Here is a 16,449-nt window from a genome sequence, read left to right as displayed (position 1 = left end):
CATCTGTCGGAGGCACCATACTAACAAGCGTACAATCGGCAGATCTTTCGTCCGCCGACGTTTGTATGACGACGATCGGTACGTGTGTACGGGCCTTAAGTGTCACTGCCGCCTGCACTATGATAATAAATAGTTTTGTGATTGACAGCGGGGGTGGTCATTCTGGCTATCCTGACATGCTGGGAGTTGTAGTTCTTTTTTTTACATTTGCAGGAATTGGCTGCGTTTTCAGCAATGCCACTAAGTCAGTAGCTTTCGGCATCCGGGCCGCACGGCTTTCCATTTCACCGGATTTCCATCTGTCACTCCTCACTGCACCACTCCTTGAATCCCAATTCCTCCCTGAATACCAATTCCTCCCCAAATCCCAATTCCTCTCCAAATCCCAATTCCTCCCCGAATCCCAATTCCTCCCCAAATCCCAATTCCTCCCCGAATCCCAATTCCTCCCCGAATACCAATTCCTCCCCGAATCCCAATTTCTCCCCGAATCCCAATTTCTCCCCGAATCCCAATTCCTCCCTGAATCCCAATTTCTCCCCAAATCCCAATTTCTCCCCGAATCACAATTTCTCCCTGAATCCCAATTTCTCCCCAAATCCCAATTCCTCCCCGAATCCCAATTCCTTCCCAAATCCCAATTTCTCCCCGAATCCCAATTTCTCCCCAAATCCCAATTCCTCCCTGAATCCCAATTCCTCCCTGAATACCATTTCCTCCCCAAATCCCAATTTCTCCCCGAATCACAATTTCTCCCCAAATCATAATTCTCATAATTCCTCCCCAAATCATAATTCTCATAATTCCTCCCAAAATCCCAATTCTTTCCCGAATCCCAATTCCTCCCCAAAACATAATTCCTGCCAGAAATCCTCACAGCGGACCAACTTCCTGCTATCAGTTACATTGTTCTCAGCTATCTCTAGGGCGGGGGTTGGCAAGCTGTCGATCGTGGGCAGCCGACGGGTAGAACGCCCTGCTTTGCCGGTCCCCCCCCCCCAGCCTACCCCACTCTCACCTTCACTGCAGAGTAGAGGGTGGGAGGCAGCTCAGTGCTGGATGGAGGGCGGGGGAGGGGGAGCTGCCTCCATTAACCTTTCCAGTTAACCAGCAGGTGATTGGTTGCTAGGATGCCAGGCAGTCCTAGCAACCATTTACCAGCTTGTTGATATGAAAAGTTAACTCCCACTCCCACCCTCCATCCAGTAATGTGCTGCCTCCCGCTCTCCCCTCTGCAGTGAAGGTGAGACCGGTGGAGGCAGAAGGGGACAGAGAACAGGGGGCATTGCTGGGGGGGTGGATATGTGAAGGGGGACAGAGGACACTGCTATGGGGGGGGGGGGGCAAAGGACACTACTGTGAGGGAGTGATGTGAAGGGGACAGGGCTGGATATGTGAAGGGGGGCAGAGGACACTGCTGGTGGGGGGGATTTGTGAAGGGGGACAGAGGACACTGCTTCAGTGGGGGAGAGGACACTGCTTTGGGGAGGCAGAGGACACTGCTATGGGGGGGGGGGCGAGGACACTACAGTGAGGGGAGGAGCGATGTGAAGGGGGCAGAGAACACCAGTGAGGGGAGGAGCGATGTGAAGGGGGGCAGAGAACACTGCTTTGGGGGGGGCACAGGACAATACTGTAGGGGAGAGGGGGGCAGAAGACACTGCTATGGGGGGCAGAGGACACCACAGTGGGGGGAGTGAGGGGGTGATGTGAAGGGGGCCAGGGGACACTGCTATGGGGGGGCAAAGGACATTGCGGGGGGCAGGGTGATGTGAAGAGGGACAGAGGACATTGTTTTGGGGGGCAGAGGACATTGCGGGGGGGGGGGGGTGATGTGAAGATGGACAAGGGACATTGCATTGGGGGGGGGGGCAAAAAATTCACCAAAACACGTAGTTAAAAAAAGTTGGCGCACTTGTCACACATATGGAAGCCCTCAATGATTAAGCCGACTTAGGGGGCGAAATGCGTCTGAGGGACCTCTCTTGCGGGTGGAGAGCAGAGCTGAAGCCTTCCCATATTACCTGGTTCAGTTTTGGTCACAGTGAGTTAGTGTCCTGAGCGTGATCGGCCGCCATTTTTTTCTACCATAATGGAATGTCCATACATCAATGCAACTTCACATCCCTTCCCATCACACTGACATCATACCGGAATCTTTGGTGCGGAACGCCATATTCTGAATCTGTCATGTTAGTGCAGAGCACAAGTACATGGCTTTTAGTTAGACCATCTTCCCTTTCTCCTTGGGATCAATATAGTATTGGGAGCACCATAGTTATGACAGAATCATAGTATTGGGGGGACCATAGTATTGGACCCAGAAGTGATGTCACTGTCATTGGGGACCTGGAAGTGATGTAACTGTCATTGGGGACCTGGAAGTGATGTCACTGTCATTGGGGACCTGGAAGTGATGTCACTCTCATTGGGGACCCGGAAGTGATGTCACTGTCATTGGGGACCCGGAAGTGATGTCACTGTCATTGGGGACCCGGAAGTGATGTAACTGTCATTGGGGACCTGGAAGTGATGTAACTGTCATTGGGGACCTGGAAGTGATGTCACTGTGATTGGGGACCCGGAAGTGATGTCACTGTGATTGGGGACCCGGAAGTGATGTAACTGTCATTGGGGACCTGGAAGTGATGTAATTGTCATTGGGGACCTGGAAGTGATGTCACTGTCATTGGGGACCTGGAAGTGATGTAACTGTCATTGGGGACCTGGAAGTGATGTAACTGTCATTGGGGACCTGGAAGTGATGTCACTGTCATTGGGGACCTGGAAGTGATGTCACTGTCATTGGGGACCCGGAAGTGATGTCACTGTCATTGGGGACCCGGAAGTGATGTAACTGTCATTGGGGACCTGGAAGTGATGTCACTGTCATTGGGGACCTGGAAGTGATGTAACTGTCATTGGGGACCCGGAAGTGATGTAACTGTCATTGGGGACCTGGAAGTGATGTCACTGTCATTGGGGACCTGGAAGTGATGTCACTGTGATTGGGGACCCGGAAGTGATGTAACTGTCATTGGGGACCTGGAAGTGATGTAACTGTCATTGGGGACCTGGAAGTGATGTCACTGTCATTGGGGACCTGGAAGTGATGTAACTGTCATTGGGGACCTGGAAGTGATGTCACACATGTCATTCCGGGTCAGCAATAAGGGGAGGAGAGCGGACGTGTGTCTCCTCCCTCCCCTCTTCCCGGTGGCACCCACTATGCCAGTCCCGGGCCCACAGATGGGTGAGTGGAGCCCGGGATACGTATCGGGGGATGTGCAGGGTGTATGGAAAGGGAGATGAAGGGGAAAAGTCAGGGATCCCGGAGTTCAGCTTCATCTACAATGTCTAACTTTTGTATTGTCTGAAAACAACATGACCTCTCCTGGGATTAATTTTCTGCTCTGCGTTGTGTCCATATAAGTATCACGCAGGTTATTGACCTCCTGGAGGGGATTCGGTGCTGTAAGCTTCCCCTGATGTGTGAAAAGATAATAGAGGTCGGTGTCACAGACTGGCTGGTGGCGCCATCTGTAGGCAAAGACGGCAAACTTTCCAAGAGGGTGGAGCCTCAAACACTGGAACGGCTTAATGGAGAGGAAGAAAAGGATGATGATGATGAAAGTGATGGTAAGATACTACAGGGTACCAGCAGGGCAGATATTCCCTAAATCACAGCAAAGGGTCACTGACTTATATCCGCTTGTCGCCGCCTCTTCCCCCACCCGCAATGTAGTGCGGACAATCAACCGCTGTAGGCAAGGAGACGTTCCCGTATGTCGCTGTCTACGTTCGGGTTTAGGGCACGCACATTGTGCTCACAGCCGGAGCCTGTCATCATTTTTACTGAATGGAACTGATTCATTCAGTGTCCACCATTGTGATTAGCTGTGATTGGTCACAGCTAATGACATGGTACAGATGGGCTGTGATTGGCCCTGTCTGTACCATGTGATCATTGTGACCAATCACAGCTAGCAACACAATTGTACACAATAAATAGCATGTATGGAAGCCATCCACTATGTACAATTGTCATGTGATCTGCTGTGATTGGTCACAGCGCTAACACGGTACTGGAAGCCAGCTGGTACACTGATCAGTCATGGGCTGTGTCTGGTGGACACAGCCGGTCACAGATTGCGCCGTGGGGCGTGTGAGACGAGTTCCGGGAGGATGTCATGTGACATCCAACCAGAAGAAGGAATGTCCCGCCCAGCCATCATAATACAATAGACTGGGCGGGACAAGGTGGCTCTCTTGTTCTGGGATGACATCATATGACAGAATTCCACGCTTGCGCACCCATCGGTGGTGCGCTCTGACTCTGGGACACAGTGCATGAAGGATTTTGGTAAAGAGCCGGTGACAAGGCTCTGTACCCATGTGATCAGCTGTGTCCAATTACATCCGATCACATGTGAGAAGGAAATGCCGGTTATCTGCATTCCTCTCCTCACACTGACAGCGTGTGAGAAGGAGAGGCGATCAGCGGCATTTCCTAACGGGAGATCTGCACAGATAATCATGGCTCTGATCATCAGTGCAGCCCCAACAGTGCCCAGCAGTGATGCCCATCAGTGCCACCTATCTGTGCCCATCAAAGCTGCATATTAGTGCCTCCTCATCAGTGCTGCATATTAGCGCCTCCTCATCAGTGCCCATCAGTGCTGCATATAAGTGCCTCCTCCTCAGTGCTGCAAATTAGTGCATCCTCATCAGTGCTGCATATTAGTGCCTCCTCATCAGTGTTGCATATTAGTGCCTCCTCATCTGTGCCCATCAGTGCTGCATACTAGTGCCTCCTCATCAGTGCTGCATATAAGTGCCTCCTCATCAGTGCTGCAAATTAGTGCCTCCTCATCAGTGCTGCATATAAGTGCCTCCTCATCAGTGCTGCAAATTAGTGCCTCCTCATCAGTGCTGCATATTCGTGCCTCCTCATCTGTGCCCATCAGTGCTGCATACTAGTGCCTCCTCATCAGTGCTGCATATAAGTGCCTCCTCATCAGTGCTGCAAATTAGTGCCTCCTCATCAGTGCTGCAAATTAGTGCATCCTCATCAGTGCTGCATATTAGTGCCTCCTCATCAGTGCCCATCAGTGCTGCATACTAGTGCCTCCTCATCAGTGCTGCATATTAGTGCCTCCTCATCAGTGCCCATCAGTGCTGCATACTAGTGCCTCCTCATCAGTGCTGCAAATTAGTGCATCCTCATCAGTGCTGCATATTAGTGCCTCCTCATCAGTGCTGCAAATTAGTGCATCCTCATCAGTGCTGCATATTAGTGCCTCCTCATCTGTGCCCATCAGTGCTGCATACTAGTGCCTCCTCATCAGTGCTGCATATAAGTGCCTCCTCCTCAGTGCTGCAAATTAGTGCATCCTCATCAGTGCTGCATATTAGTGCCTCCTCATCTGTGCCCATCAGTGCTGCATATTAGTGCCTCCTCATCAGTGCTGCATATTAGTGCCTCCTCATCAGTGCCTTTCATAATATAGGGTATATAAGGTCAGTATTGTATAATTGAATAGCAATAGAGATATAAGAAAGAAGATATTATTTTAGTGGCATTTCATCAGTGCCCATCAGTGCAGTCTCATCAATGCCCATTAGTACAGCCTATCACTGCCCATCGGTGCCACCTTATCAGTGCCAATCAGTGTGGCTTTAAAGAAAAATTACTTATTTACAAATTTTTTTAACTGAAACAAAGAAACTTTTTGTTGTTGTTGTTTTTTTTTCAAACTTTCCCGTCTTTTTCACATTGTTTAGCAAAAAAATAGAACACCCCCCTCCCTGTGGTGATTAAATGCCACCAAAAAGAATTCTCTAGCGGTAGCAAAAAAAATGATAAAAATGTCATATGGGTGCAGAGTTGCATGACCGTGCAATTGTCATTCAAAGTGTGACAGCGCTGAAAGCTGAGAATTGTCCTGGGCAGGAAGGGGAGTAAAAGTTCCCGGTAGGCAAGCGGTTAAATAAATTCTAGTTTGATTCTAACTTTCATGCAGTATTTTCCTTTTCTTCCTGTAGGGGGCGATGAATGCCCAGCAGGATCGGAGGCATTTGGAGAAGTGCCTTATATTGCTCGGCCCCTCCCGTGGCAGACGGGACACACAGGTAAGTAGAGGACATACTGTTTATAAGACTAAGAAGAACATGAAAGAAAAGATGGCGCTGTTGCCCATAGCAACCAACCGAATGTCTGCTTTCCTTTCCTCGCTTGTGCCGCCCTCTCATTGGTTGCTATTGGGAGCAGTTAATTGCTTGTTTTCTACCTTTATAAACTGACCCCCACTATCAGTAGCTGAGTCTCTGTAGAATGATATACACCGAGTGGAAGAAATCTCTCTGATTTACAGGAAATTACTAAAATACTAAAACTGAGAATACGCTTTTATTCTGATCTCCGGCCCCTCCTTCAGTCTTGCACAGGTGTACCGGCTCCTCCCCCTTCAGTCTTGCACAGGTGTCCCGGCTCCTCCCCCTTCAGTCTTGCACATGTGTATCAGTTCCTCCCCCTTCAGTCTTGCACAGGTGTCCCGGCTCCTCCCCTTCAGTCTTGCACAGGTTTACTGGCTCCTCCCCCTTTAGTCTTGCACAGGTTTACTGGCTCCTCCCCCTTTAGTCTTGCACAGGTTTACTGGCTCCTCCCCCTCAGTCTTGCACAGGTGTAGCGGCTCCTCCCCCTCAGTCTTGCACAGGTGTACCGGCTCCTCTCCTGGACTGAAATGACTTCCTCTGATTTCACCGCACACTGTGAGCTTCTCACAGCAGGTCAGATAGAGCTCCGCCCCATTTCCTGCTTGGAGGACATCCAGCGTCATCTAACCCTTTCCTTCTCAGCCTAACTGTCCCTTGCCCCACCATTTAGAGTTACAGAGGAGAATTATTGCTCTCGCTCTAACATTCACAGCGATATCTCACATGTGCGGTTTGAACGCGGTTTACATATGAGGGCGCGACTTATAGATGCATTTTTTTATATTTTTATCACTTTTGTTCCTATTAGAAGTAATGTAACCATCCCATGTAATAGTTATAGGACATGACAGCTCCTCTTTATGGAGAGGTTTGGGGTCTATAAGACCTCACATCTCTCCTCTAGGCTGGAAAGATCTCCGATTTCTAGCTGAAAACATGGCGGTGTTTACAACTGCCAGGCCGGATGTGACGTCATAACGTCGTGTCCCGCCCTCAGAGTCATAGAGACTTCCAGGGACCATCTGGTCCTCTGTATTCTCTATGGTGAACTTCCACTGCCAGCAGATTCATTCTCCGGCTTGCCGATCGCATGGGTGAGCCGGTAGAGGCACCGGAGGGCGGTAGTAGGGGGAGGGGGGGGCGTCCTTCCCGCCACCTGTAAGAACGATCAAATGGCTGAACTGCTGATATGATTGTTTTTACGGTGTAAGGAATCACCGGCTGCAGAAGATGATATCTGAATGTCTGCAGCTGCACCCGTCACCCCGATATCGCCACTCAAAGTCCAGGATGTCACATGACCTCCTCGGACTGTAAGAGGTTAAAATATATATATAATGTTTGGGGGTTCTGAGTAATTTTTTACATGTCAGCAAAAAGTGTCAGAAAAGGACGGACTGGAAGTAGTTATAAAAACTGGTAGCGGGTGCGTCCTTTCCATGCCTGGCCCTCCTCTCCAGATTGGACATGAGGGGGCGCTCTCTGCATCAGGAGGAACATTAATCCCCCCAATGTGTGCCCATTACATAGATTACCAAACTATAACTTATTGATTGGATGGGAACTCTGTTATTGATTGGATGGGAACTCTGTTATTGATTGGATGGGAACTCTGTTATTGATTGGCTGGGAACTCTGTTATTGATTGGATGGGAACTCTGTTATTGATTGGCTGGGAACTCTGTTATTGATTGGATGGGAACTCTGTTATTGATTGGCTGGGAACTCTGTTATTGATTGGATGGGAACTCTGTTATTGATTGGCTGGGAACTCTATTATTGATTGGATGGGAACTCTGTTATTGATTTGATGGGAACTCTGTTATTGATTGGCTGGGAACTCTGTTATTGATTGGCTGGGAACTCTATTATTGATTGGCTGGGAACTCTATTATTGATTGGATGGGAACTCTGTCATTGATTGGCTGGGAACTCTGTCATTGATTGGCTGGGAACTCTATTATTGATTGGCTGAGAACTCTATTATTGATTGGATGGGAACTCTGTCATTGATTGGCTGGGAACTCTATTATTGATTGGCTGAGAACTCTGTTATTGATTGGCTGGGAACTCTGTCATTGATTGGCTGGGAACTCTGTTATTGATTGGATGGGAACTCTGTCATTGATTGGCTGGGAACTCTGTCATTGATTGGCTGGGAACTCTATTATTGATTGGCTGAGAACTCTATTATTGATTGGATGGGAACTCTGTTATTGATTGGCTGGGAACTCTGTTATTGATTGGATGGGAACTCTGTCATTGATTGGCTGGGTACTCTGTTATTGATTGGCTGGGAACTCTATTATTGATTGGCTGAGAACTCTATTATTGATTTGATGGGAACTCTGTCATTGATTGGCTGGGAACTCTGTTATTGATTGGATGGGAACTCTATTATTGATTGGATGGGAACTCTGTCATTGATTGGCTGGGAACTCTGTCATTGATTGGCTGGGAACTCTATTATTGATTGGCTGAGAACTCTATTATTGATTGGATGGGAACTCTGTCATTGATTGGCTGGGAACTCTGTCATTGATTGGCTGGGAACTCTATTATTGATTGGCTGAGAACTCTATTATTGATTGGATGGGAACTCTGTCATTGATTGGCTGGGAACTCTGTCATTGATTGGCTGGGAACTCTATTATTGATTGGCTGAGAACTCTATTATTGATTGGATGGGAACTCTGTCATTGATTGGCTGGGAACTCTGTCATTGATTGGCTGGGAACTCTATTATTGATTGGCTGAGAACTCTATTATTGATTGGATGGGAACTCTGTCATTGATTGGCTGGGAACTCTGTTATTGATTGGATGGGAACTCTGTCATTGATTGGCTGGGAACTCTGTCATTGATTGGCTGGGAACTCTATTATTGATTGGCTGGGAACTCTATTATTGATTGGATGGGAACTCTGTTATTGATTGGCTGGGAACTCTGGTATTGATTGGCTGGGAACTTTATTATTGATTGGCTGGGAACTCTGTCATTGATTGGCTGGGAACTCTGTTATTGATTGGCTGGGAACTCTATTATTGATTGGCTGGGAACTCTGTCATTGATTGGCTGGGAACTCTGTTATTGATTGGCTGGGAACTCTGTTATTGATTGGCTGGGAACTCTGTCATTGATTGGCTGGGAACTTTGTCATTGATTGGCTGGGAACTCTGTTATTGATTGGCTGGGAACTCTGTTATTGATTGGCTGTGAAATCTCTCATTGATTGGCTGGGAACTCTCTCATTGATTGGCTGGGAACTCTGTCATTGATTGGCTGGGAACTCTGTTATTGATTGGCTGGGAACTCTGTCATTGATTGGCTGGGAACTTTGTCATTGATTGGCTGGGAACTCTGTTATTGATTGGCTGGGAACTGTTTTTGATTGGCTGTGAAATCTCTCATTGATTGGCTGGGAACTCTGGTATTGACTGGCTGAGATTTCTAGTATTGATTGGCTGGGAACTCTGTTATTGATTGGCTGGGAATTCTGTTATTGATTGGCTGTGACACTAGGAATGATTATTACCATTCAGCAGGATTGATCTTTATTTTCCAGCCTTTCTTGTGCACCTGAGGAAATTGATCCCGGCACCACCAACCGATCCGGAAGATTCCAGCTGATGCGGAGGACTTTATTATGTATATTAGTATTGTTATTATGTGTACATAGCTTCATGTTTTTTACAATATGCAGCATACAGTGACCCAAATAAATCTATGACTTCTACTTTGTGTACGGCCTTTATTCAGGAGAAGAAGATTCATAAACTGACAATAAAGCATTTTGGCAAACAAGGATATGACTCCAATAGTCAGCCCAGTATAGGAGATTGCAGCGTATCATCCACGTCTTCAGAGTAATAACAGTATAGTAATAAAGTGCTAATGCCGGCCCTCAGCTTGTGTTATTCCCGGGCCCTCAGCTTGTGTTATTCCCGGCCCTCAGCTTGTGTTATTCCGGGCCCTCAGCTTGTGTTATTCCCGGCCCTCAGCTTGTGTTATTCCTGGCCCTCAGCTTGCGTTATTCCCGGGCTCTCAGCTTGTGTTATTCCCGGGCCCTCAGCTTGTGTTATTCCCGGGCCCTCAGCTTGTGTTATTCCGGGCCCTCAGCTTGTGTTATTCCGGGCCCTCAGCTTGTGTTATTCCGGGCCCTCAGCTTGTGTTATTCCGGGCCCTCAGCTTGTGTTATTCCCGGCCCTCAGCTTGTGTTATTCCCGGGCCCTCAGCTTGTGTTATTCCCGGCCCTCAGCTTGTGTTATTCCCGGGCCCTCAGATTGTGTTGTTCCCGGCCCCCAGCTTGTGTTATTCCCGGGCCCTCAGCTTGTGTTATTCTCGGCCCTCAGCTTGTGTTATTCCGGGCCCTCAGCTTGTGTTATTCCGGGCCCTCAGCTTGTGTTATTCCTGGCCCTCAGCTTGCGTTATTCCCGGGCTCTCAGCTTGTGTTATTCCCGGGCCCTCAGCTTGTGTTATTCCCGGGCCCTCAGCTTGTGTTATTCCGGGCCCTCAGCTTGTGTTATTCCGGGCCCTCACCTTGTGTTATTCCCGGGCCCTCAGCTTGTGTTATTCCCAGGCCCTCAGCTTGTGTTATTCCGGGCCCTCAGCTTGTGTTATTCCCGGGCCCTCAGCTTGTGTTATTCCCGGGCCCTCAGCTTGTGTTATTCCCGAGCCTCGGTTTGTGTTATTCCCGGCCCTCGGCCTGTGTTTTTCCCGGGCCCTTGGCTTGTGTTATTCCCGGGCCCTCGGCTTGTGTTATTCCTGGCCCTCGGCTTGTGTTATTCCTGGGCCTCGGTTTGTGTTATTCCCGGCCCTCGGCTTGTGTTTTTCCCGGGCCCTTGGCTTGTGTTATTCCCGGGCCCTCGGCTTGTGTTATTCCTGGCCCTCGGCTTGTGTTATTCCCGGGCCCTCAGCTTGTGTTATTCCCGGGCCCTCAGCTTGTGTTATTCCGGGCCCTCAGCTTGTGTTATTCCGGGCCCTCAGCTTGTGTTATTCACGGGCCCTCAGCTTGTGTTGTTCCCGGCCCTCAGCTTGTGTTATTCCCGGCCCTCAGCTTGGGTTATTCCCGGCCCTCAGCTGGTGTTATTCCCGGCCCTCAGCTTGTGTTATTCCCACCAGTAAGAACTATTGTATGATTAGAGGTGCGGTATGACTGGAGGGATCATTGATCCCAATGTATGTGTTTTATAAAAACTGGGGATGCCATGTGGGGAAGATACGAGATGGGGGAAGGGGGTGATTGAATAGGGCAGGGACATAAGGGGGGCAAGGGTATGGGGGATGATTGAGTGGGGTAGGGGCATGGGGGGATGATGGGAGAGGGGGGTGATTGAGTGGGGTAGAGCATAAGGGAGCAAGGAAATGAGTGGGGTAGGGCATAGGGGGGCAAGGGAATGGGTGTGTATGAGGGAGGATGATTGAGTGAGGGAAAGGGTATAGGGGGGCAAGGGAATTGGTGGGTATGGGGGGGTGACTGAGTGGGGTAGGGCATAGAGGAGCAAGAGAATAGGTGGGTATGGGGGGATGATGAGAGAGGGGGGTAATTGAGTGGGGTAGGGGCATAGGGGGACAAGGCAATGGATGGATATGGGGGGATGATTGGAAAGGGGGGTGATTAAGTAGGGTAGGGCATACGGGCAGGGAATGGAATGGGTGGATATGGGGTAATGATGAGAGAGGGGGGTAATTGAGTAGGTTTGGGCATAGAGGAGCAAGGGAATTGGTAAGTATGGGGGTTGATGAGAGAGGGGGTGATTGAGTGGGGTAGGGCATAGAGGAGCAAGAGAATGTGTGGGTATGAGGGGGGTGATTGAGTGAGGGAATGGGCATGGGGGGGCAAGGGAATTGGTGGGTATGGGGGGGGGGTGATGTGAGGGGGGGAATTGAGTGGGATAGGGGGGCAAAGGAATAGGTGGGTATGGGGTGATGATGGGAGAGGGGGGTGATTGTATGGGGTAGGGCATAGGGGGGCAAGGGAATTGGTGGGTATGGGGGGGTGATGTGAGAGGGGGGATTAAGTGGGATAGGGGGGGCAAAGGAATAGGTGGGTATGAGGTGATGATGGGAGAGGGGGGTGATTGTGTGGGGTAGGCCATAGGGGTGGGGGAGGGAATGGGTGGCTATGGGGGGGTGATGGCCGAGGAGTGTGATTGAGTAGGTTTGGGCATAGAGGAGGAAGGGAATGGGTGGGTATGGAGGGATGATGGAAGAGGGGGTGATTGTGTGGGGTAGGGCATAGAGAAGCAAGGGCATGGGTGGGTATAAGGGGAGAGGGGACACTCACTACTTTACATTGTAGCAAAGTGTCATTTCTTCAATGTTATCACATGAAAAGATAGAATAAAATATTTACAAAAATGTGAGGGGTGTACTTACTTTTGTGAGATACTGTATATATTTTTATTTTAATTCTTTAAAGTAGTTGTACACCTCAGACGTGAAATCTGAACAAAGCCTATCCCTCTATAGCAATGATGGGGAACTTTGGCACCCCAGATTTTTTGGAACTACATTTCCCATGATGCTCCGGCACTCTGCAGTGTAGATGAGCATCATGGGAAATGTAGTTTCCAAACACCGGGGGTGCCAAGGTTCACCATCACTCCTCTATAGTGTGTACTTGTCTCAGTCCAGAGCACTAAGTGTCATTTCTGTCTGCTGCCTCCTTCCTCTGCATGAGTCACTTCTGATAAGTTTTCCTGACACCAAGAGATAAATGGTGACAGGGGAGGAGCTCCAGCACACAGCCTGAGATTGAAAGCCTCAGCTCTGTTCCTGTGTGAAGGGGGTGTGTCCCTTCTCTCCAATCAGCTCCCAGAGGTCTCCTCACTGAGCCCTGCAGAGTGTAATTTCAGCTCTCCGCCCCTTTTTTCTTACAGCTCAGACAAGCTTTATATTTCAGCACTTTGAACAGATGTAGAGAAGGCTGCAGATAAACAGGTACAACATATGTAGGGGGATTTTTTTCCTCTCTGTGTATCACCTGAGGCCGGTCACCTTACTGGGGATATGGAGGGTTTACAAACACTTTAATACTTCCTCTTTAGGCTTTGGAAGTCCAGGAGTTGTGCTGCTCCAATGTGGTGTGCAGACCCCATACACATTCCCTGTGCACTCCCAGCTGTAAATGCCGTTGTGTTTTGTGTCTTTCTACCAGCTTGGAGTCCGGTGCATTCTATGCATTAGAATAAAAAACCTTCTGTGTGCAGCAGCCCCTCCCCCCCCTAATACTTACCTGAGCCCCGATTGTAGAGGACTGGACGGTCCCAGCCCAGGGAAATGATTGTAGATCTTCTGAAGGGACTGTGGTCACATTCTATGAATCCATAACAAACAGCCCCATATAGAGGGGTAGCACTGTCCCCGTAGGGCTTACTGTCACCCCCCTAATATCGGGGGGCCCCAGTGTCACCCTTCTTATATCAGGGTCTCCAGTGTCACCCTCCTTATATCAGGGTCCCCAGTGTCACCCTCCTTAAACACTTAAGCCCCGGAAGATTTTACCCCCTTCCTGACCAGGGGGTATTTTGCGATTCGGCACTGCGTGACTTTAACGGACAATTGCGCGGTCGTGCGACGCTGTACCTAAACGAATTTGACGTCCTTTTTTTCCCACAAACAGAGCTTTCTTTTGGTGGTATTTGATCACCTGTGCGATTTTTTGATCACGCGCTACAAACAAAAAAAAGCGTCAATTTTGCAAAAATAACAATATTTTTCACATTTTTTATATGAAATTCCCCCCCAAAAAAAGTAAAAATCTAAATTTTTAAAAATTTTCAGCCAATTTGTTTTATGCTACATATGTTTGGTAAAAAAAATCGCAAAAAGTGTATTTTGATTGGTTTGCGCAAAAGTTATCGCGTTTACTAACAAAGGGAAAGATTTTTGTCATTTTTGTTGTTTTTTTTTTTAACGCGTAATGGCGGCGATCTGCGATTTTTTTTGCGGTACTGCGACATTGCGGCGGACAGATCGGACCCTTGACTGACGTTTGTGACACTTTTGGGGGTACCAGTGACATTACTACAGTAATCAGTGCTATATATATGCACTGTTACTGTAAAAATACACTGGTTGTGAAGGGGTTAACTTTATTTGGGAGGGAGGGGCTGTGTGTGTCCCTACGGGCGTGCTTTCTACTGTGATTGGCTGTGGCTTGAGCTGTAAGGACACTGATCAACGGATCTACATACTAGATCCGTGTGATCAGTGTCTTTACAGCGAGGAGAATGACAGGTGGCTTGTTTACACAAGCTGCCTGACATTCTCCCTCTCCCCCGCCGATCGCCGAGTGACCGGCGGACATCGGGTCCGCTGGTCACACGCGCGGGGGGGTCCGTGACCACGCGGGAGCAGGAGCCCGCCTCCGGGGGCGCGCGCTCGCTCCCTAGACCCTCACAAGCTAATGACGTAGCCCTACGTCACTTTGCCTGTGAGGGGCTGACTGCCGACGTAGATCGGCGTTAGGCAGTCGGCAAGTGGTTAAATCAGGGTCATCAGTGTCACCCTCCTTACATCAGGGTCCCCAGTGTCACCCTCCTTACATCAGAGTCCCCAGTGTCACCCTCCTTATATTGGGGTCCCCAGTATCACCCTCCTTACATCAGGGTCCCCAGTGTCACCCTACTTACATCGGGGTCCCCAGTGTCACCCTCCTAATATCGGGGTCCCCAGTGTCATCCTCCTTACATCAGGGTCCCCAGTGTCACCCTCCTTACATCAGGGTCCCCAGTGTCACCCTCCTTATACCTGGGTCCCCAGTGTCACCCTCCTTATATCAGGGTCCCCAATGTCACCCTCCTTATATCAGGGTCCCCAGTGTCACCCTCCTTACATCAGGGTCCCCAGTGTCACCCTCCTTACATCAGAGTCCCCAGTGTCACCCTCCTTATATTGGGGTCCCCAGTATCACCCTCCTTACATCAGGGTCCCCAGTGTCACCCTACTTACATCGGGGTCCCCAGTGTCACCCTCCTAATATCGGGGTCCCCAGTGTCATCCTCCTTACATCAGGGTCCCCAGTGTCACCCTCCTTACATCAGGGTCCCCAGTGTCACCCTCCTTATACCTGGGTCCCCAGTGTCACCCTCCTTATATCAGGGTCCCCAATGTCACCCTCCTTATATCAGGGTCCCCAGTGTCACCCTCCTTACATCAGGGTCCCCAGTGTCACCCTCCTTATATCTGGTTACCCAGTGTCACCCTCCTTACATCAGGGTCCCCAGTGTCATCCTTACATCAGGGTCCCCAGTGTCACCCTCCTTACATCAGGGTCCCCAGTGTCACCCTCCTTACATCAGGGTCCCCAGTGTCATCCTTACATCAGGGTCCCCAGTGTCACCCTCCTTACATCAGGGTCCCCAGTGTCATCCTTACATCAGGGTCCCCAGTGTCACCCTCCTTACATCAGGGTCCCCAGTGTCACCCTCCTTATATCAGGGTCCCCAGTGTCACCCTCCTTATATCAGGGTCCCCACCTCACATCAGGATCCCCAATGTCCCCCCACCCCTCCTTACACCAGGGTTTCCAGATTCCCCACCTCACATCAGAGACCCAAAGGTCATCCTCCCTTTCTATCAAGGTCCCCAGAGATCCCAATTACATTACTGCAGCAGGCAGCTACAGGGCAGACAGATGGAAGCTGGGGCAATAGGACCCGGCAGGTCTGAAGGAGGAATCTCCATTCTCCTCCTCCTTTGAAGGTCAGAGCCCGGAGGCGGGGCAGGCACGTGATTGGTTGCTTGGATGACCGTAGTCCAAGCAGCCAATCACTAGTAGCGACAGGCAATGACCGGTGGCGGTGGGTGGAGAGTGGATGCTGTCAGCCGGCATATTTACACTGATCGCTGTGCAGCCAGTAGTGTTGCTGAGTAAGATCAGCGTGGTCCCGGCAGCAGGGACACCACCTAGCATTTGTGCAATACACACGGGGGGAACACCCACCTGATGGGGTGAAGAGTTTCCTGCATTTAAGTGCAGCTGGAAATCTGGCACCCCCCCTCCAATGGCAAAAGTCTCCGCCCAGGGCAAGTGTCCCTCCCCCCCCTTGTACCGGCCCTGTTGGATCGTGTCCATCCCCCCCTCGGAGTGGTGATTGGAATAAACAATTACTACAATGGACACTCCGCTGGATTTATAATCTTGATGCTTCCTCCCCTCCAGGCTTGAACGATGGCATCAATTTCAAGCCTTTTTTGGAAGGTTTTTCCTCAGGGGGGTGGTAAAAA

General features: G+C 49.8%; 1 protein-coding gene across 1 annotated transcript; it reads left to right on the top strand.

Moving 5' to 3' along the window:
- Nucleotides 1-3,409: 3,409 nt before the first annotated feature.
- LOC309549203 (tRNA (adenine(58)-N(1))-methyltransferase, mitochondrial-like) lies at nt 3,410-9,957 on the top strand. Its single transcript, XM_082249319.1, has 3 exons — nt 3,410-3,639; nt 6,046-6,132; nt 9,782-9,957. The coding sequence occupies exons 1-3, from the start codon at nt 3,489-3,491 to the stop codon at nt 9,844-9,846; spliced, it is 303 nt and encodes a 100-aa protein (XP_082105445.1). The 5' UTR covers nt 3,410-3,488; the 3' UTR covers nt 9,847-9,957.
- The last annotated feature ends 6,492 nt before the right edge of the window (nt 9,958-16,449 follow it).

This window comes from Pelophylax lessonae (assembly GCF_965119305.1).
Source record: "Pelophylax lessonae genome assembly, chromosome: 3".
In the NCBI taxonomy this organism is placed as follows: domain Eukaryota; kingdom Metazoa; phylum Chordata; class Amphibia; order Anura; family Ranidae; genus Pelophylax; species Pelophylax lessonae.
Note: the sequence above shows the minus strand (reverse complement) of the source record. Positions and strands in the feature narration are given on the sequence as shown.

What these genes read in the sequence shown, in the direction of transcription:
- LOC309549203 (XM_082249319.1), top strand. Translation starts at nt 3,489, where the DNA reads ATGTGTGAAAAGATAATAGAGGTCGGTGTCACAGACTGGCTGGTGGCG. An exon ending in TGATGATGATGAAAGTGATG is followed by an intron (nt 3,640 to 6,045) that starts GTAAGATACTAC and finishes TTCTTCCTGTAG; the next exon opens with GGGGCGATGAATGCCCAGCA. An exon ending in GTGGCAGACGGGACACACAG is followed by an intron (nt 6,133 to 9,781) that starts GTAAGTAGAGGA and finishes TTTATTTTCCAG; the next exon opens with CCTTTCTTGTGCACCTGAGG.